This window comes from Neofelis nebulosa, chromosome 11 (genome assembly GCF_028018385.1).
Source record: "Neofelis nebulosa isolate mNeoNeb1 chromosome 11, mNeoNeb1.pri, whole genome shotgun sequence".
Lineage (NCBI taxonomy): Eukaryota > Metazoa > Chordata > Mammalia > Carnivora > Felidae > Neofelis > Neofelis nebulosa.
The window spans coordinates 45,763,655-45,786,507 of record NC_080792.1 but is presented as its reverse complement, the minus strand read 5'-3'; the positions used below and the strand labels follow the sequence as shown (position 1 = coordinate 45,786,507).

The window sequence follows — 22,853 nt, the reverse complement described above, 5'->3', positions numbered from 1 at the left end:
GTTGGGGCCCAGGCACCTCCCCAAGCCGGTCTGATGAACAGCAAAGTTGAGAACCAGTATGAAGGAGGATGAGCAGAGGCTAAAGAGGAACAAGTCAATGTTGTCGACTCAAGAGGCTTCCAGTGAGTCATTCTGTCAATTTGAACTGTCACAGCACCTCTTCTTCAACAGCCAACCACCCTTTTAGAAGGGAAAGATCTCTTGGGGTGCCTGGGTGGCTCAGTCGGTTAAGCGTCCAACTTCAGCTCAGGTCATGATCTCAGGGTTTGTGAGTCTGAGCCCCGGGTCGGGCTCTATACTGACAGCTCAGAGCCTGGAGCCTGCTTTGGATTCTGTGTCTCCTTCTCTCTCTGCCCCTCCCCCACTTATGTTCTGTCTCTATCAAAAATAAATAAATGTTAAAAAAAAAAAAAAAGTGAAAGATCTCCAGGGTGACCTAGATCAACATCCCATTTTACAAATGGAGAAACAGAGTCTCAAATACATTAATGCTCAAGAATGCACAGCTGGCTAGACACAGAGCCGAACCCACCATACTGTCCCTAGGGTAATAGGCAGAGGTCACATTCAAGCCTGTGGAGGACAGCTGCTCTAGTGGTAGTTACTACTTATTGAATTGTACTATGTGCCAAAGAGTGAGCTTGCTGTTTTACGGGCTTTATCTCATTTGATTTTACAATGATCCTATGAGATAGCCATATTATTCTCATTTCACAGATGAGGAATCTGAAGCTCAGAATGGTTGTCACTTGGCTTAAGTTACAACCTAGGTCTGATTCTAAAGTCTGTGTTCTCGACCACTAAATTATAATGCCTTTTCATGTGTAATTTCAAATAAACAAACAAAATGACAGTAACTCAACCACTTTCCTTGAGAAATGCATAATTTTTTATAGTTCAATGGTTTGCTCATGTTGCATGTTATTCCAAGAAAATTTGGTGATTATCAACTTTGCAGAGACACTAATTTATTTAGTAGTCCTGCTGCAAAAAGTTGAGGCTCAGGGGCTTGGTGTAGACCCACGGAGTGGGTACCTTAAACTCAATCGAACCAAATCACAACACTGCAAGGCTTCAGAGATGACGTCCAAACTCATGTACGACACGAGGGGGCATTCAAAGGGATGGGAAAGTGAGGATTCTTAGGACAATGGAAACTTGTAGGAAGAAGAATTACGCCTGAGGTTCCAACTCCATTCAGCTTGCAACTCTTGTGTTCCCTTATGTGCTGTGTCCCTGCATCTAATTCTGACACACCCCTGCGGGATTTGTCACTTTACAGCTAAGGAGGGGGTTCCAGCCCTTCCAAGGCTCCACACAGCCAATCCTCCTCGTGCCGCCTGGTGAACATCATGTCACATCAAGCACCAGGGCGTGTAATGCGACACCGGGCCCTGCTTTACCAGAGGCGAGCGGACTAATCCCTTCTACTCTCTGGACCCAGAACACACATGGTAATTACACAGACAGGGAGGCGGTAAAAGCATTCCTCTGCAGTGGCGGTGGGTCAGCTTGCCCAGGGAGGGTGGAGGTCGAGACCCCACCCGGGGCTGAGAACAAAGCGCCGAAGACAGACCAAGGGGTAAAGCTGGTGCGAAGAGGGCAGGACAGAGGTTGTTGGGCGATTTCACCCACTAAGCTCCCCCCTCCGCCAAGAAATGCCTTTTTTTCCCCTCCACTCCTGGGCTTCCAAGCCATGGAAAATATGGTTTGGACTTGAGGAAAAGATTTCATTTAGTTTCTGGTCCAGATTTATTTTGCTGGGTAAGAGATTCAGAGGCAACTTGCAAATTACCCCTTTTAGCGTCAGGGATGGGGGGTGGGGGGTATTTTTAAATGATACCAGTGATGCCTACTCATTGTTGAAAACCGGGAAAGAGTAGAGGACGAAGAAGCAGCAAAACAGAAAAACAATCTGCCACTAGTCTACCGATTCGTAGGCCGTTACTTTTCAAAAACTTGATTTAAAGAGTATTTTTCTTTGAGTGATTTTGTTTCCAGAAGCACCTGTACCTGCATACTTTTTTATATCTACTATTCCAAGTTAGTCTGTTATGTTAGTAGGTAGTGTCTAACTACTCCAAGTTACATTCCCAACCAAGTTTCTGTCCCAATACTTGAAAACAAAGGAAGACGGCAAATGTGGTGGAGGGCTGGGTGAGGGTGTGTGTGTTTGTGCTCACGCGATCCTGAGTGTATGGGTGAGTCACTGCAGGTGAAACCGAGACTCAGGACAGCAGAGGGGGAAGGGCACATGGAGAGAGGGGCCGGCACTGCAACCAGTGAGGCCTCTTCCTCTCTTTTGCTGAGATGGGAAAGCAGGGAAACAATGGTGCAAGGGAAGAGACATGCTAGGTTGATATCTGACATCTGGACCCTTGGGAGTTCAATACTGTATTCTAGATATAGATAAAGATATAGATATAGATATAGATATAGATATAGATATAGATATTACATAGATACTTAAATTTTTTTTTAAGTTTATTTATTTTAGAGACAGAGAAAGAGAGAGAGACAGGGGAAGGGGCAGAGACAGAGGGACAGAGAAAATCCCAAGCAGGCTCCCCACCGTCAGCACATAGCCTGATGTGGGGCTCGATCTCACAAAGGGTAGAGATCGTGGCCTGACTCAAAGTCCGACGCTTAACTGACTGAGCCACCGAGGTGCTCTTTTTTGTATACATTTTTAAATGTCCATTAAAAAAAAAAGTTTCTCTTTAAGAAAAAGGCGAGGGGGTGGGGGACGATGCTGGGTATTATTACGTTTAAAAAGAAGGAAAAGAAACACCAGTCCACTTACTGTTTTAGAAGCCTGAATTATCATAAACAGTGTTTAATTTGCTTAAAGTATTATAACTGTTAAAAAAAATTCTAGGAAGAGTTGTTTATAGTTCCCACACGTGGGAAATTTCGTCTATATTTCATGAACACAGATACAAATTAATTCAGAGCTTGTTATAGAAATGGACAGAAGTAATTTAAGAGAAGGGAGAAAATACCTTCTTGGTAAGAACAAACAAAACAAATTGTATCTACTTATGGGGAAGTAATGTTTCCAGTACGGTTCCCTGAGGCAGCATCATTTTCTTAAATGATACACAGAACTGAAGAAAGCAGGAGAGAAAGGAAAGGCCAGTTTAAAATACAAGAAAAAGCTTATGAGCAAAACAATTGAGTAGCTGGCATTTTGGAGAACTGATCATTGATGGTAATGCTGAGGGTCGAGGGGGAGCTTGGGGCCACTCAAGGGGCTGCTAATCCTATAAAACTCTCATGAGTGCCCTCCAGGACTCTAACTAGAGATTTCTTTAAATTCTGAGTTACACTGACTGCTAATTATGAAAAATGTATTATTACAATTTTAAAACCCAATTTAAAAACCCACCAGAATTTACATAAGTAGGCTTTTTATTTCTGCATTTATTGACTGCCTACCATATTCCTGGTGCTCTGCCAGTCCTCTTAAAATGAGCAGGATGCAGTCCCACTGGGAGTCAAGGAAGGGCAGAGAGGGATCTAGCCAACCTGGGGCAAGCAGGGAAGGCTTCCTGTAGGAGGCAATGACGGTGTAGAGTTCTAGGGATTACTAGGTATGAGGAGAAGGGCACGGGTGCTTAGAAAAGGGATTTCAGGCAAGAAGGAACATGAGGGGTGAGGTGGGAACCCAGCAAATGAGGAGCACCTCTCTCCAAGTGTGGAGCTGAGTAGAGCACGTAAGGGCACCGTTCTTCACCAGTTTCAGCATGGGTGCTTTCAGTAATGTTTCAGGAGTCCCCGGCACGTTCAGCTTTAAACTCACAGACCTGGGTTTGAATCATGACTTTGCCCTCTTTCAGACTAAATCAATGAGGTTTTGATTTCTTCATCTGAGAAAGGGGATAGCACCTCGCCCAAAGAACTCTGGTGTCTGATAAGAACTACACTTCCTGAGTGCTCACTAGGTGCAGGACACGGTATTGAGGGCTCACAGCAAGCCCTCAAGCAAGCAAGCAAGCAAGCAAGGTGGATATTATCACCAGCCTTAATGGACAAGGACACTGCAGCCGGCTTCTCGGCGCTGAGGCCAGAATTCACACTCAGGCAGCTGGACTGCGGACCCCAGCTCGGAGCTGCTCCGACCGCCTGGCGTGTGCTCAGGAGACGCGGACAGATTTTTGTCCTTCGGCGGTAGTGTGCTACGTGGGCCAAAGCAGGATTCTGACTGTACGTGAAATCCTGTTGTGCAGCTGCAACTGGAAGAAAACCTTTGCGGTCACCTGGTCCCGTTCGCTGGTTTGAGCAAACGCCTGCTTACAGATGATTTCTAGACCAATCTGCTATTTTTCCAAGATTGGCCCAGGATCAGATCATCATAGCCTCCCCTCCCTCGGGAGCCCGCTTGGGTATTTTCGGCTCACACGGTTTCTGTTTAGGTTTCCTCCTGCTTGTTATTTGGGCAGGCAAGCATGCACATGTGCACACGAGCCTGCCCCCACAGCCCACCCCGCCCTCCTGCCAACAGTCTGTTCTATATTGGGAGGTATTTTTGACACTCCTTTCTTCTAGAATATGTTTTCCATTTTATAATAATAATTACGATCCAGAGAAAAGAATGTCATAATAGCTGATGTTCTTTGAGTTTGTTAGACACGCTGCTACAAACTTTATGGATTATCTGATTTAAACCTCACAACAACTCCATAAAGTACTCACAAGTAGTATTTTGATTTTACTGATGGAGAAATGGGAGGCCAGAGCCATCAGATAACTCACTGAGGGTCGCTGCGCTCTGCAGGCTCTTTTCCCTGCGGCCCGAGGGCCAGCCCACGCTAGGTGCTGTCCCTGACCCTCAGGGGCTGTCTGTCCCAGAAAATTCATCCCCCTTCCCGCTCTGGCACCTCCTGCCAGCCTTCGTTCACCTTGTAGTTCCATTCTGATTTTGTTTCTAGTTTCTTGTTATACAAGCAAACTCTCCTGCATGTGTTCCCACTGACTTTAATGTTTTTGAATGACTATTCTTTTTCCCGGGCTTCTGGATATTAGCACACTTAACGACTGAAGTAGTGCTTTCCTGTATGATGACACATTCCAGATTCGTCCCTCTGTGCATCGATCTCCTAATAAACAGACCGGACTTGGCCCCTCCCATGTGACTGTAGCCCCACTCTGTCTGCCACACTTTGAGATTATCAGTGACAACAGAATACGGAGGGGAACCTGTCCCACACTATTGGAGCTGGCTTACAATACGTCATAGTGGTCACTTCAAATAAAAGCATCGTATTAATTATATGCTACTATCAGAGCACTATGACAAAGCCAGATGTTTCCATTTTCAATTTAACAATTTCTTCCTACTTGTAATGGGGCCAGCAAAACAGCAGTTTACAATGAAGTAGTACAATATTCTGTTTAGTACCCGTAAGTGAAAAGCCAGAGGCTTCACACAGTGCTTAATAAAAAAGAGCAAGGGGTGTCTGGGTGGTTCAGTGGGTCAAGCATCTGACTCTTGATTTTGGCTCAGGTCACGATCTCATGGTTCATGAGTTCAAGCCCCATGTTGGGCTCCGTGCGGACAGCACAGAGCCTACTTGGGATTCCTTCCCTCCCTCCCTCTCTGCCCCTACCCCTACCCCATTTTCTCTCTGTTTCTCAAAACTAAATAAACAAACAAAAAAAGAGTATGGTGAGGTGGGTAGATGAGTGAAAATGACCAAATTATTCCATCCCTGCATGACTTCAGAGTGACGAGGAAGATTGAAACCCCTGTCAGAAACTAGGCTTTAAGATGACAAGGCCAAAGGGAGGAGATTTAGCCTCAGGACTGTGAGTTACGCCTCTACAGAAGGAAAGAAAGCTGCAAATTGGACAAGAGTACTATTTACACAGCTTCAAAAGTACACAAACATTGTAAAGAAAATATAAAATGTCCACACTACCTTTTGTTTAAAAAAAAAAAAAAAAGTCCAATGCCTTCTTTACATCACAGTGGCCAACGTGCCCGGTGGGGTTTTTACCCCGAGAAGGTTAAGATGTTGAATTTATGTCACAAGATTATTTAAATGGTCACCAAGTTGGAATGACATATGAAAAATATGAAGTTTCTATCAGCCCCTGATTCAAAGACAACACTCTGGGGTGTGCGTGGTTGGGAAACAAGAACACGCGCTGACAGCATCCTGCCTTCGGCTACACCACGGTCAACAAAGCGCTCTTGTAAGTGTGCGTGCGTCTTGTGTAATCATCTCCACCCTTCTGGGGCTCAGGTCTGGTTGATCACAGTTCAAGAATTTACCCAGAGGCACCAAGCCGGTCCATACACACCTGAGCTGGGGGTGTTTTCTCCGTAGTTCTCCCTTTCCCTTCCAACAAAACAGAACCAAGCCCTAACCTGCAAAACACTCAAAGAAATGGAAGTTCCCGGCTAAGAATCTCTCCACTTTTCTCTTCCTTTCCAGATGCTCATCAAACAGAAGCTGACACGTGTTTAGCAGTCATTTGACGCCTCTGCTTCTCATCCTTGCTGTTCCATTTGAAAGTCCTGAGTGAGGAGGGCACTGAAGCCAGGGCTTATGTTTCAAATAAATACTCTGGCTCAGTTTTAAAATCTGCATAAAGGGTTACAAATGGGCTCTTGAGGAGCCCGGCAGAACGGGCACTTGGAAATACAAACTGTACTGTCACTGCTCGGTGTTTCTGTCACGGAAATCTAGCCAAGGTGGAGAACAGCACTTTATCCGTATTTCACACGGTTCCCTAGGTTTGCTTGGTTGTTACAGTCTTTATTCCAGTCCACATTCGTGTGTGCCACAATTTTCTCTGAAGTCCACCCTTCGTGCCGTCTTGTTCCTTCTGCAATGTATCATCGAGATGGTGATGTACTGATGAAGTACCTTCCTCGGGGCCCCTAAGATTATGGATTGGTGGGACACACTTAAAAGATCCTTCTTTTCTGCTTTGATATTGACTGTTTGCACTGCTTTGAGACTAGGAGAGTTTTCATTTTTTAGGTAAGCTCTCAAGCCCCGAGGGCCTTCTAAACGGTTTCTTAAAAAAATCAATTTTTGGAGGGACGGCAGGGGCTTTGACAAGCTGGGCGGGAACTCTGGAACACAGTCAGCTCAGCTCGCGGAAGCAAGTTTGGGCGTGCTCAAATCCACCTTCCAGGGACGAAGCCCTTGGCCTGGCAAGGTCCGCCGCTGTTCGAAAGTGGCGGTTAGCTGTTAACGCACAGCTGTGATTTATCGTCTGAATATGGGGACACAATAAGAAAAACTGCACAGAAGTAAAAATAATCATTACCACCAAAAAAGATAAGCAGCAATGTCATTACTAAGCAAACTGACACATGGCATTTATGTAGCAGCAGGAAGCCATTATCCAGTGACAGTGTCATTTCTACTGACACTGTATCTTGATTAGATTCAGATGGTCCAGCAAATAGCTGATATAATTGAGGGACTGAGACATGGATTTTTTTTTTTTTTTAACAGGTTCTTTTGCAAATGGGATTGCCACCAGATTGGAGCTTCTGGGTGTCTGCCTTTGGAATATGAATACATGACATGCATACAGTTGTAAGAGTACAACTGATTTCTCGACCCCCTGCCTCTCACATTCCCCTCCTTCTTGCACCGGGGCCACCCTGGGCACACACAGAGGCCTGCCATGCAAGGCATTATGCACCCACTTCAGCTTGCTCCTTTAGGGACCAATTATTGCAAACAATTATTCAAACAAGTACATAGAACACAGAGTTTATTATTATAAAGGTACTTTCTACCTCCAAGCATCCTGAGAGTAATCTTTCAGGGGCAGAATATTGATAATCCATCTAGCTGAAGCTATAAATCCTGCATTTTTTTACTGAAAAGAAATGACATTTTAATGGGTTATTTATATAATGATAATAGAACAAACTGGCAGATACAGTGGAGCAGACTTTTCTATTAACATACCTCAGGTTTCAGTAGACAGCATTTGTGTGCTCAGTGGACCCATAAAGGATCCTTCAGCGTGACTTTCTGAGGCTTACTATTATTATTATTTTTTTTAATGTTTATTTATTTATTTATTTATTTTATTTTTAATTTTTTTTTTTTAACGTTTATTTATTTTTGAGACAGAGAGAGACAGAGCATGAATGGGGGAGGGTCAGAGAGAGAGGGAGACACAGAATCGGAAGCAGGCTCCAGGCTGTGAGCTGTCAGCACAGAGCCTGATGCGGGGCTCGAACTCACGGACCGTGAGATCATGACCTGATGAGCCGAAGTCAGACGCTTAACCGACCAAGCCACCCAGGCGCCCCAATGTTTATTTAGTTTTGAGAGAGAGAGAGAGAGACAGAGTATGAGCCAGGGAGGGGCAGAGAGACAGAAAGAGACACAGAATCCGAAGCAGGCTCCAGGCTCTGAGCTGTCACCACAGAGCCCGATGTGGGGCTCGAACTCACGAGTTGTGAAATCATGACCTGAGCTGAAGTCGGATGCTTAACTGATTGAGCCACACGGGTGCCCCTTCTATTATTTTAAAGTTCTCAAAGTTCAAATGCGAATTACAACATCAAGTACTTTGGTTTTGAATCATAGATGCTTCTGCTTGGAACTTATGCGGGGGGGGGGGGTATTTTCTGCACTGGCTTAAGAAAGAAGACTCCCCCCAACTTGAGAATAACTTTCATTGTTTTATTTCAGTCATGAATACACACAGCATAGACACCTTACTGTGTGAGGTGTTCTGACACAGGGGTGTTTCCTTTCTGATACAAAGATTTTCCATATCTCTGTGAAGGTCAAGGGCTATAGGGTGGACACACGAATAATGCTACGGGGGTGTAATTCTCCTGCCCACAGAGCTCTCTGTGGGACCAAAATGCAGTTTGTCTTTTGGAAATTAACCTAAAATGTTTCAATGCTGGTCCTCATTTGCCATAAAGAAGGTCTCAAAGGAAGCACTCCATCATGCATGGTTATATGACTGACAGAAACCACAAATTTCTTTTGTTTGTTTAGACAGTACATCATTTGAGGAGTCAAAGTCATAGGGAGATTCACAAGATGGGTTGTGTGACATAACAGTGTTAATTCTAAGCCCTTTAATGGAATTGTTCTCAAGACACAGCAGAGTGGAGTGTAACCTTGTGAAAGATTACCAGAATCTTCTATGAGTTATCTACTAACGAACTTTTCAAACAAGGACATAGAACACAGAGTTTATTATCATAAAGTACTTTCTTGTATGATGAGGGGAGAAGGAAAATACAATAAAAAACACAGAGCAAAAATAACCTTGGCATTTCTCAATGACATTATTCATGACGATGTACCAAAAGGAGTAGTCAGTATTACTGTCCCAAGAATCAAGCCAGAATCAATAAACAAAGTCTCTCTTTAACGACCCCGTCTCCTGCCATATCACCACCAGCCCCACGCTGCTTCACTGTAGACCTGGCACCTGAACTCTGAGCTGTGGGTGGACTGCCTGATGTTGACAAAAACCGCAGATTCCCCTCACACCCTGACATACAGGTCGCTTGAGTGGTGACCAGGGCCCAGATATCTGCATGCTTGACTCTGGCATGGGGGTTATCAGGGAGGAGGTATCAGCTGGAAGAACACATTCGGAAGGCAGGTGTCCCCCTTCTGTTCCTCTGGTTCACTGGCATCTGGTTGTTCACTGGTTGATTTATTCCCCTCTCTTTACTCTTTCCCTTCAGGTAACTAGACTAGAAAATCCCTTTCGAGGCTCTGCCTTGAAGAAAAAGACATGCACGTTTTTGCTGCTCCGACTGGACTAGACCTACCATTAAGTCCTAACGTTACCCTAGTGAAGGCCACCTTACGAATAAGTGGCTTGAGGTTACTCCAGAATGACCTGCCCTCTGGGCTCACGACCACTTTTATAACATAGTTCTGGCAGGTGGTGAGAAGGATTACATACCTGGCCGTGGGAAACATCAGGATGTCCCCTGCCCTGCTCCAGACCAATGAAACCAGAATCACTGTGGGCAGGGCCAGGTTTGTTGGTTCAAGCTCCTGCTGATTCTAACATGCCCCTAGGGTTGAAAGCAAGGCTATAAAAGAGGAAGCCACAAAGGGCCCGGAGTCAGAGTGGGAGCGACAGTCTTGGTCAGTCACTTGACCTCTCAGACTTGCAGCGTTTTTATCTATACACTGGACTAAATAACAGTCTCAACTCTGAGATTACTGCGGCGCGTTAGATGAGAAATATAGATAATGAGCCCTTTACACTTGACTGTTTCGAACAGCTTTACTCAGTTATGTGCCCTTCATTGTTTTGAGGGTCTGGCTTCCGTACACAGTATTTCACCCAAAAATTCGTACATCAGGCAAACTTCTGAACGCCCACTCTGTGGTAGGTGCCGTAAAGCACAAGAATAGGAGGATGGAGACTAAGTGAGAGACAGCTTTCCACGGACAGCGTTTCTCTCCAGTAGCATTGACTTCCTGGCAAGTAGAAGTTCAGAAGAAATCAAGAACGTGACCCACAGTCCGGCCCTGAGATGCTTCAAGCTAGACACCCAGCGCGCGTCCCCACCTCACTGCTCTGCTATCTGACGCACGGCGGCCGCGACAGGTCTGAGGCGGGAGGGCGGCCCTCGCCTTCTCCACGGTCCACACCAGGAGCAGGCTAATTATTTGCCACCAAGGGGCTTCTGCCCACATTTTTTTTTTTAATTCTATTTTGGTCAAAATCAAGTATAACTTCAGTGTCCAACAAATGGAAAATGAAATAGAATGTATCAGGAACGGTGCCAGGCTCAGTCCACCTGTGCGGCGATCGGAACATGACCTGGCCTGGAGCTGTGCCACGGCCACGGCCCAGAGAGTAGACTTCACTCTGCATCTCCCTCCCCCGGAGATGAGGGGTGAACATACATATTCACCGCACACCACGTAGCAGGAGACGCATCACAGAACTCAGAATAGGCAAACCGAGCCACCATCAGGGCGACCCAGAAGACCGAAGTAACAAAAATCTACTTCTAAATCTACACTCACACGTAAGCCAGATTTTGTCTTGAAAATTTAGATGAGCAAATAGGGAGGCATAAAGTTATCTTTCGGCTCAACACAGGGGGCAAACTATATCCCAAAGTGGGCGTATTTGTCCTGGGTGATGTTCTTACTTACGACGTCACTTGGTACCAACCCAAATACCGTTTAGTGACTGTTCACTTATCATCTGTCCTCCCAGCTCCCCCACGTAAACCTCAAGAGAGCAAGGACTTCTGTTGGCCAGTACATGCCCCGCACACTGGGGATCAAAGAAGAAATCTTCTAGTGGACACAAGGACAGGGAAAAATACAGGTACTATAGCATGGCTACATTTGTCTGTGAGTTATCCTCTGAGACAAGACTTTATGAGTTAGGTTACTAGGAAAGCCAGGTCGGTTCTGTTCCCAAGTGGCGAAGGAAGTTTGCCGAATTCGCCAGTAGTAGAAGTTACTGGCTTTTCGGCACTAAAGAGAAAATCCAGTTTCACTGTTTAAAAAAAAAAAAAAAAATGTCTTTTGGGGTACCTGAGTGGCTCGGTCGCTTAAGTGTCCGACCTCAGCTCAGGTCATGATCTTGCAGTTCGTGAGTTTGAGCCCCAAGTCAGGCTCTGTGCTGACAGCTCAGAGCCTGGAACCTGCTTCGGATTCTGGGTCTCCCTCTCTCTCTGCCTTCCCTGCTCACACTCTCTCTCTCTCTCTCAAAAATAAATAAACATTAAAAGAAACTTTTAAAAAAAGTCTTTTGAAGCTGATTTCATTTAGTCTTTGCCTAGTTAACTGAAGAGCAATTCTGAAAAAGCAATATTATAACATGGCAAGAGACAGAGAAGAGGAAAACTGCCCCTATCACCCTGGAGAAACTTTCCATTTTTCCTTTGCCAGATGCTTTCCCTCCTTTTCAATCACCCCCCTCCCCATAAACTAATTTCCTTTTTTAAAAGATCATCCAATCTTAACACTGAACACTGTTCACCACTGGTTAGAGACTGTCCTCATTTTGTGCATTTCCATAGGGGTTTTCAAGGCAGGGATGTGCCCCCTCTTTCCACCTCTGCTGGGGCTACATTATCTCAGGATGACTTCCACTCCCCCCAAAAAACTTGTTCTGTGAGTTAAAAAAAATTTTTTTTTAATTTTTATTTATTTTTGAGAGAGAGAGAGAGAGAGACAGAGAGACAGAGAGACAGAGAGAAACAGAGTACGAGCAGGGGAGGGGCAGAGAGAGGGAGACACAGAATCCAAAGCAGGCTCCAGGCTCTGAGCTGTCAGCACAGAGCCCGACGTGGGGCTCGAACTTGGGAACTGTGAGCTCATGACCTGAGCCAAAGCCTGATGCTTAACTGAGTCACCCAAGGGCCCCACTGTGAGTTTTTTTAAACTTGAGATAGACATTGCATTATAAATCATGCTGATCTGTGGTGCCGGGGTATATCAGTGGGTTAAGTGTCTGACTCTTGACTCAGTCAAGTGTCTTGACTCAGCTCAGGTCATGATCTCATGGCTTTGTGGGTTCGAGCTCCAATTCGGGCTCTGCACTCATGGTGTGGCTTCTCTCTTTCCATCTCTCTGCCCCTCCCCACTCGTGCTGTCTGTCAAAATAAATTAACCTAAAAAATATTTAAATCACTCTGGTCTAAAGGGTAGGTTATAATAGAAAGCCTTCTACTCAGTGCCCTGCAAGAATTCTGAAAGAAAGCTCAGTGAACTGTGTGGCAAGGAAGATGCATTGATTTCTTGGCATTTCTGCTGGAATCCTGAATCGCGGGCCTGCATGATAACAGGACTGGACTCGCGTCTAGGGCCTGTCATGTGAAATTGGAATCGTGAAGTCACAGACTCACGGCACAGAATGCCCAGCCCTAACGCAGGATTGCAGAAAACTCCCTAGGTTGGCATACAGCAATGACACGGAAATCCAAACATCAGAATTCAGCCATCCTGAGAGTGGATGCACCAATCCCTTAATGTCGTGCTCATCTGACGTTGCTTTCAGGGCAGCTCCACATGAACCATGCCTTAATGGCTAACACGTCGAGAGTGAAGCATGCCAGAAGCTAGAGCAGTACTGGCAAGGCACACGTGTTTGGCATCTCCATTTTAAAGCTCCAAATACACACACTCCTTGGGTGGCCATGGGTGTTGACTGTGAGGCTGAAAGCCCGGTCTCTTGAGTTTTGCAATTACCTACATATGCCAGTGCGCTTAGTAACTCTGCTGCTATTTAGGAGAGACCAATTTAGCATAATCTACTTATGTGGGAGTCAACTCATGTACTGGGTTTAAAATACACAAAAGCTCCGTCAAGCGGTCAGATCGGATGGCTCAGGACTGTAACATGAGATCTTGTCTTGCACCTCTGGGTCAGTGGCTGAAGGGCTCTCTTTAGTCAAGACCCCTCCCTGCCTTATTACCGCCTGGTAGGTTTCACTCATTAGCAATAACAGCCCACTTCCCAGTTTTAAAAAGTCCACATGTGAACAACCATCAATATAGCTGCTATTAATAGTGAGCTTCCATTTTGTGCAAGGTGATAATAAAGGATGAAATGGACCTAACTTTGAACTCAGACTTGTGTCTTCTTTTTTTTGAAAAAAAACTTTTAAATGTTTTATTTATTTTTGAGAGAAACAGACAGAGTGCAAGTAGGGGAGGGGCAGAGAGAGAGGGAGACACAGAATCCGAAGCAGGCTCCAGGCTCTGAGCGGTCAGCACAGAGCCTGATGCGGGGCTCGAATCCACAAACTGTGAGATCATGACCTGAGCCGAAGTCGGATGCCCAACCAAGCCACCCAGACTGTCTTCTAAAGCAAAGAAAGTTTATTTAATCTCTCTCTCTCACACACACACACACACACACACACACACACACACACGCACAGAGCCATGAAGATATTTCAGTGGCAATACAGGAGATTTTAAAGATGTCATGTAATTTGGTACCAATCTTAATTATTTATAACAAATTATTTAGACACCTAGACTTTGTTGTTATCAATGATGTTGATAATGGATGCCTTAGATTTTTAAATCGGACATTATCAGGTCTGTGCTTAAAATCTGCAGGGCCCAGGGCAAGAGTACAGGTGAGGCCCACCTCCCATGTCTAGATGCTTATAATTTATCAATCAAGCTAGCAACTGTCAGGTAAGATATGTTCTATCTTCTTTATAAAATCCATTAAAAATCTTTTCATGATAGTGATACATTTTTTCACTTTTTTTGTTGTTTTACTTATTTGAGGTACTGTCCTTGCAGATCTGAACTAGGTGTTTTCCTCGGTGATTACAATTCAGAACAGCAACTGGAACTGGAGATGTGTCAGCAACTCTGCAAGGGATCTGTCTCCTTGATCCCTGAGGGGGTGTGGATTAGCCTCGGTCTCATAAACCCCTCCAAAAGGCTGTTCTGCATCTTACACAAAACATCGGTAAAACACAGCACATCACTGATGTATGCACCTGCTCCAGTTAATTTGAAACCTCAGTCCCTTTAGCTAGAAACCACCTGACAATGAATGTGAATAATGATGTATGTGAGGAGCTCTGATGTAAAATGTAAAAAGTCAACTTGCTTACTGAATCCCAACTCAGGGCTTAGAAGCTTCCCCCCACCCAAAACACCAAAGCATAGGGGTACCCACACACAGTGGAACAGGTAACCTTGGTAATTAAAGAAATAAAGATCAAAACATATTTTTTTTTAATAGCCATTATGATATAGCATGAAATAGTCATTGAGGAAGAAGCCTATGTTCACTTGGAGGGACCATCCACATTGGTGTTGTTCAAAGCCAGACAGTGAAAGTCAGAATCTCTTAGGAAACTCATGGAGATTCTGATTTTATTGGTCTGGGGCAGGACCATGTATGGCTTTTTAATGCTTCCCAGGTGCTTCTAATGTTTGGCTGTGTGGTCCATTGTACCACTTTCTGGGGACGATGTTCTAAGGGTGGTCTTTAGCCAAGAAGGTGATAAATAGAGACAGGATGAAAAGTCATATAAAACATTTCAAAATGGAATAAAGGCTCTGTGTAGAACCTTTGAAATTGTAGAAAGACATTACATTTTTTATGATCACTTGTTATAAACAAATTAAGGCTTTTATACTACAAGTCCCTTCTTGAAATCCTAGAAAATAAAACCAAGGAAAAAGCCGTCCACTCCTCTGGGCTACACCAAGGAAAAGGCAAGTGAGAGAGGAACCAGGGTGTGCTGACGGGCGAGGGGGCAGGGAATGGTTCCACAGTGGGAGAAGGGCTCGGACTACCCTAGGATCTAGAGAACTCGAGTTGGAGCTATTTGTCACTCTATGGTCATAGGCAACCTAATCTCCTAGGATTTATCCCCAAAGGGGTGAAGATATGCAAGAGATTTTCCCAGAAGGTGGGAGGAGTAACTGACATGTATAAGAAAAGCATGAAACCCTTCCTTCCCTGTATCTTTGACTACAAAAATTTATGTATGGGTCCCCTTAGACTGACTGCTGCCTTGAAATGAACACTGGATTATTTGCCAAATGCGCGCGCGCACACACACACACACTACAAGAGGGAGCAGAATGGTCAGTTCAACATCTAAACCAGCATCATCTGCTTTAGGTATAAGCAACAGAGAAGTCACTTTATAAGGCTTGTTTCCGAGTCTTAACATAGGCTTAAGAATATCTCCTAACGATCAAGATATTAGAACAGCTCAGCAGTTCTGGGACAGGTAGGCGCGTCAAGATAAAGGACCAGAAGGTGCAGGCGAGGGCTCCCCTGAGCCTGCAGTCATTCAGGCAAGAACCCAAAAGTGAGCCTGTTTCCATGGTCTAGGAAATGAAGGAAGGGGATATATGTGGAATTTGGAAGGCAGTTTGAAAAGAAACAATTGCTGGGTTTGGCAGAAGATTAAGCATAAAGGCAATACTATGTGTTGGGCACAGGGCCATGGCGTGCTTTTAGTAATCACATTTAATCCTCTCAATAACCTTGCAAGAAGACCTATCCGTGTCTATTTTACAAGTGAGAAGACAGACGCTTAGAAATTGGACCTATCCATGGCCAAACAAGTACTAAATGGCAGCATCAGCATTTAAATGTGCGGACTAATGAACCATGAAGTATTTCTGATGTTTCTCCCATGACACTGTGGCCCATTGGTGGCGAGGCTGTGTGGGGAAAGATCGGGAAAGGAAGACGAACAATTTCACCTTTTCTAATGAAGTTGGTGAAAGAGAAATTCAAGTTATCATGTATGTACGTATCAGGTTGGGGAAGAAGTGGGTTTGCTTAGATTTTTAAAAAATCTGTGTATAGGTCAGCACTGTCCAACAGACATAAAACACAAGACATGTATGTAACTTTGGGTTTGTTAGTAGACACACTGAAAGAGTAAAAGGAAACGGGTGAAATTAATTTTAATGACATATTTAATTCAGTATATTCTCATTCCAACATGAAATCAATAATAAAAAACTATTGAGTTGCCTTTTTTTTTTTTTTAAAGAAGACAGAAGTTTGTTGAATACACAGCAAGGCAACAGTGGGCAGGACAGCAAAGGAGAGACTGTCTACCTGCGATATTTTACTTTTTTTGGTAGGCACTAATTCTTTACAATCCAGTGCAATTTTACACTGAGAGGACATTCTGATTTGGACCAGCCACATTTCAAGTGCTCAAAGGCTGCATGTGGCTAGTGGCTGCCATATGAGATGGTGTATCCGGAGTACTGAGATCGTGGAATGCGATGCCTGTCTCAGGGTGTGGACAACGAGGGACTGAAAGTAGACTGTTAGAAATGCCCACGCAGAGGGGCCAGAGGAAGACTCTCCAAGTAAGACACCTATTCGAGGTCTCTAAAGTGGCAAATCACTGGAGAGAGGAACTGAATAAGCAGCACCTCCAACACATTTCTACCTTCTACCCTTGCAACAGGCTAAGTGATACGGGGGAGCTTCACGGATGCCAAACCCCCGTGCGGCTTTAGTCAGTAGGAAGAGACCCCCCAGCTGCAATGAGCCTTCGAAGAAAACCTACTACTTATGTCGTGTGCACATGGGTCATTATTAACTTCCCTCCCGGATCAGAGTTTAAAAATTGGACTGAATGAAACAAAAGGCCACCAGATCAGATCAGTGAATTTTGCTACAGCTAAGGATTTGCTTTTTGGCTCATGTACGTTTTGTGGCTTGCCCCCTAGAATTAAGTGTTCATCTGAAGAGGCGTGGTGATTTTCTTTCTTTGATGTTGGTATTAGATTAGAAGGAATGGAAATAAGTATTTTTTTTTTAAAAGAAACCTTACTTCCTTATATGATATTCTTTAAAAATATAGCCATCATGTAGCATGATCTTGTAGCACCTGTCACAATGAACTTAGGGAAAGTGGGGACTCAATAATAGTAATAACTGAATGATATAATCATTTCATTTAAAAATATGAAGCTTTTTGGTCATTGAATTAATGGTCATCTGTTTTTTTAAATTTTTTTTTTTAATGTTTTTTAATTATTTTTGAGACAGAGAGAGACAGAGCATGAGCAGAGGAGGGGCAGAGAGAGAGGGAGACACAGAATCTGAAGCAGGCTCCAGGCTCTGAGCTGTCAGCACAGAGCCCGACGCGGGGCTCGAACTCACAGACTGTGAGACTGAGCTGAAGTTGGATGCTTAACCGACTGAGCCACCCAGGTGCCCCTATGGTCATCTGTTTTTTAAAAAAAATCATTTCACTTTGGCTGCAGAAATTCAATCAGGAAACTGAGAGAGAAAATTTTATCTTTCTTCTCAACCTTTCATAAAATATCAGGTAACAGAGAAAGACTAAAAAAAGCAGAACTGTATAATGCCTGTTTGTAAACCGTGCTCCCTCTTCAGACACTTTCTATATTTATTTATCTGCCTTGATCCCTCAGAAGTCCCACTGGCCTTTTTTTTTTTTTTTTTTTTTTTAAACAAGACTATCTTGGCTTCCTGGACTTTTGCATTGTGTTGTAAATATACTGCCCCATTGATAAGAGCCTCTCATTTTTTTTCTCTAGCTCACAAGTTGGCGCACCAAATGACCTCCTAGAAAATTCTTAAGAACTGATCAGAAAGTGTTTTAGAAAAGGACAGAAGAAAAGCCAGTAGCAATAGAAATCATCCTTCCTTTTGTACTACATTGAGAAACCTGAAGATCTCTGCAAGGCAAAATATCCTAGAACTCCATTCCTATGTGACATGTCTACGTGGACCTGATTAAGCTGTGGGTCGAGCCCTGACTCAGACAAGACTGACAGCCACGTCCAAGAGCAGCGTGGGTAGCCGGGGGGCCCACACGGCACCCTCGTGCTCTAGCCCCGGCCCCAGTAAGTCCACGCTGCTGTGCTGGTCAAAGGAAAAACAGTTAGATCATCAAATACATGCACTTCCGAGTGTGACTTTTCCGTTTTTCGGATTACCTTGATTCGGGGTATTTGGTGAGGGTGGCCAGGCTGCTGGTGTACATGTGGCCGCCCACATCAATGTGGACGGGCGCATTGGATTTTGTGAGCTGTGCTGGAGTAGGAATGCCTTGGTTGTTCAGTGGAGATGCAGGAGATCTAGTGATCAGAGGTCTTGACATATTGGGCCGACTGTCCTACAGAGAGATAAGCAAGTTTAGACACGTTTTTGGTAGAGAGAAAGGAAACACACGCATCATAAAGAATAAGCCAGAGACTAGTGTTGATATTCTTTCGGTAATAAAATCTTGAAAAATCAGCAGGCTCTCACTCTTGTTGTAATGAATATTAGAAACACAAAATCTGTAACAAAGAAAAGGAAAACCTCCCAAGCTCGGAATCAAGGAGCCGAACTAATGTTCACTTCCAATCATCCTGAGCTCTATTACGGCCTATTTTACTAATGAATTCTCACATTTAACAACTGCTAAATGGCACATGGAGAGTTACCCTCATTCCAAATGAAAAGACAATCAACACTTAAAACAACCCATATCTAAATAAAATACATAGGCTTTATCCTTCTCTTTGGAAACTTCCCTATTGCTATGCAGTTGGGATAAATACAGATCTTTCAGCATTTGTGTTCTGCAACTATGCTCGATTTCTATTTTTTAAATCACGAAAATGAGGGTATGACTAACCTGGCCTTCAGCACACATTCTCAAAGCAACTTTGTAAACAGGCACCCCAAGTTCATCAGTCAAGAGATTAAAAAAAAAAATCAACACACACTCTACCCATTTGTTCCCTGCTTCACTCTGTACAAGACTAAAGGTCTGGGGACACTTGGAAAAGACTGTACCCTTCAGTGGTAAGTATGTGCTTGTGAGCATGAGCAAGTTGCTCTTCTCTATGCCAGACTTCTTGAAGTGATCAAGCTCCCAGGGTAGAAATGGGGCAGGTGTCAATGGAGAAGCCCCACAGGCAAAGGTACAATGTGAGCAGGGGCGCCCGGGTGGCTCGGTCGGTTAAGCCTCTGACTTCGGCTCAGGTCATGATCTTGCAGTTCACGAGTTCCAGCTCCGCCATCGGGCTCTGTGCTGGCAGCTCAGAGCCTGGAGCCTCTTGGGATTCTGTGTCTCCCTCTCTCTCTCTCTCTGCCCCTCCCCCACTCACTTCTGTCTCTCCCTTTCTCTCAAAAATAAATAAACATTAAAAAAAAATTTTTTTTAAAGGTACAATGTGAGCAAACAGAACAGATGGAGGACATCACACGGGGGCAGCGAGAACATGTTGAAGGAACTGTACTCTTGAGGAAATAAAATATTACATCCTTTCCATTGATACAATATAAATATTTCAAACACTATCCAAACATGGTCTATCACTCTCTTAGTGATAGGGCCCAAACCACAGACAAGTCAAGTCAGGTCTCTGGCACTCAATGAAGGGGTCAAATATTTAGAGTCTCCAATTGAGGAATAAGTTAAAATAGCATTTATCCCTCAGTTCTGCAAGGCTAACGCCACAACAATACTCTCAGATTTATAATTTAGCCAGAGATTGTTTTCAAACATGCAAACAATGCGTGGCAAAGCCAGTGACAAGGCATAATAAAGGGATTTTGAAAAATGCCTTTGATGGAGATTATAAAGGGGAAGTCATCTAGTTTTTGTGCATAAAACCCAGCATGATAAAATATAAATTTGCAAAACATCATAGATTTTATGATCTGAAACAGCTTTAGGAGCTACCTGGGGCACAACTGTTAGACTACTTAGCATTAACCACATGTCTAGGCAAGACAGCGAATGCACATACTTTCTGAAACTCTGCAGCTACCATGAATGCGGTGGCGATTGAGCCTTTACACAAAACGCTGACCATCTGTGTTGTGCTTTTCTCCATGCTGAATTAAACAGGGCCCAGAAACAGTCCTAGGAAAAGAGCTAGTGTTTTATTTCTTAAATGGGGTGGTTGGTTCACGGGTGTTCACTCTATTATTCTTTAGATGTTCCTCTATATTTTTAATAATGCAAAAGGTATTAAAAAAAAACACAAAAGGATGTTTGTAGCACACAGAGAAGAGAAATTGAAGAGGTATTGGATGGGGGGAAATACAAAGACAGACACGGTTGGTAGAAAATATAAAACAGTTAAGATTTGAGAATATTAAAAGTTGCGTTTTAGGGGCGCCTGGGTGGCTTGGTCGGTTGAGCGTCCGACTTCGGCTCAGGTCATGATCTCACGGTCCGTGAGTTCGAGCCCCGCGTTGGGCTCTGTGCTGACAGCTCAGAGCCTGGAGCCTGTTTCTGATTCTGTGTCTCCCTCTCTCTCTGCCCCTCCCCTGTTCATGCTCTCTGTCTCAAAAATAAATAAACGTTAAAAAAAAAAAAAAAAGTTGCGTTTTAAAATTTGAGTGAGAGAGAACAAGATTTTTCCTTTCAAAACGCAATCACATAACCTCTGCTTTTGAGAGATACTTCCTACCTGGCTAAAGACACCCCCTCCCCACCCCCCCCAGTACCTTCCACCCTGTTACAATTCATCCCATCATGGACTGCAGCGCCTGTAATAGGTTTTCAATTGGACACATTCTGTATCCTGCCTGAGGGTGCTCAGGCGAAAATGAACAGATTTGCAGGGTTAATACTGTAGTTAGACTGTGACCTCATTCAGCACAGCTCCAACACTGCGAGGTCTATAGAAGAAGGAGAAAAAAAATTAAAGCATAACCGATCGGTTGAAGGATTCCAGATTTCCCAGAATATATACCATTTACATTGTAAATCATAAATGTATGGATATTGCTGAATGTAAAATTAAGCCCGTGTTTCTTCAAGCGGCGGGTGGGCGGGGGATTAACCCTTAAGGGCCAGGAGGGGGTTTCTGACTGCCACGCTGAGGCTCACTCTGGCAGGGCTCCCAAGTTTCAGAACTGGTCTTCCCTGAGCCCCCTGACTTACCTCCTCTGCTCTCTTTCTCCATTCTGGGAATCTTCCCTGGTCTGGGTGTGTCCCCATTAGATGACTTCTAAGGCATTAAGTGGTATTTGCTAACAGAGTAAAGGGTTTTCATTCACTGCTTTCTGTACTGGTGCAGACTGAAAGAACTTCTAAAATGCATAGGCTGGGATGGGGGAAGAGGATGTTTGGGGCTGGAAGCTCTTGGCGTTTCCAGTGGATACTCCGTAGCTACTGCAGTTACTCCAGATGCTTCCTCTGACACATTCTGGCAACCCCTTCCCCTGCCAATGGCTTTCTCTTCTTTCTCTAGTCTCTGAGGCCCAGATGGGAGGCCTGTACCTGCAGCCCCCATTTCCCTTCCAGCCTCAGGACGAAGCCCATGCCCAGGGTGGCCACGCCGAGCTGGAAAGAACTGGGTTCTCACGGACATTGCTGGCACACCGAAACGACCAACTCTGAGCCCATCTCAAGACTTCCTGTTACTTGGGAAAATAAATCTCCTTCTTTTTAAAGCAAGTTTGAGCTGGGGTTTCTGATACCTATCCTGACAGAATACCCTTCCTTGACGCGGCTCCCTTGAGGTCATCTGGCTTGGTGAGACGTCGCCTATGATGCCGCGAACAGCTGCCTGCTGACAGATGCAGAATTTTCTACCGTATTATGACCACTTTTCAACTCCACTTCCCCATCTGCCTTTCCCTTTGATTGTTCACCCATCATCATCTCAGTTTGGATATCTCTTAGAATTATTTCCGATGAAAGGCAAACCAAAAACTTTAACCAGAAAGGGCGCAAATGCGTTGGCTGTGCCATCATCACCCTGACGAAACAGCCCAGCGTTCTGTAAGGTGCCCAGACAGAAAGCTGTCTCTGATAAACTCCCACCTGGAACGGACTCTACACCTAGGAGAGAAGAACCCTAACATTAAGCTATTTGGTTATTGGCCCTTTCTTGTGCAGCCCATTGTTCCCTCCTTCCACGATATTTACTAACCTCTCCTGAGGGCCAGGCACTCGACCAAGAAATGGATATACAACAGGGAACGTGACACACTGGTCCCTGACCTTACCGGGCTCGCTCTTTGGTGGGAGACAGAAGTCAGGAAACAAACAACTGCTACCAGGCAGGGAAAGGTCATGTTACTGTGGCAGCTGAATCAAGGGGGCCGGTAACCTAGGCTTGGGGGCTGGGAGGAGGGATGGGGAAGGTCCCCTGGAGACAGTCTAAGCTGAAATCTGATAGATGAGAAATCAACACACAGCGAGCGGGTTGCTGGGAAGGGTTCCAAGCAGTATCGCCAAGGCCCTGAAGTAGGAGAGCACACGGTAGTTTGTAGAAATTAAAAGTATAGCATGTTGTGAGAATTCTCCCACTTACCTTTTCCCCAAGGTCTAGAGGGACAATGTAGGAAACAGAAGCTTGTAAGATGATGGCCTGAGAACCACAGAAGTAAATGACAACTTACAATGAAAAAAATAAAGA

General features: G+C 44.5%; 1 protein-coding gene across 6 annotated transcripts in view; it reads right to left on the bottom strand.

Annotated features, from left to right (window-relative positions):
* KCTD1 (potassium channel tetramerization domain containing 1) overlaps positions 1–22,853 on the bottom strand; it is a 187,670-nt gene that overhangs the window by 27,302 nt on the left and 137,515 nt on the right. For all 6 annotated transcript variants that reach the window (XM_058692457.1, XM_058692460.1, XM_058692459.1 and 3 more), the window contains exon 2: positions 18,420–18,598. In XM_058692457.1, coding sequence (XP_058548440.1) covers positions 18,420–18,598 — 179 coding nt within the window. The remainder of the gene's footprint in view (positions 1–18,419; positions 18,599–22,853) is intronic.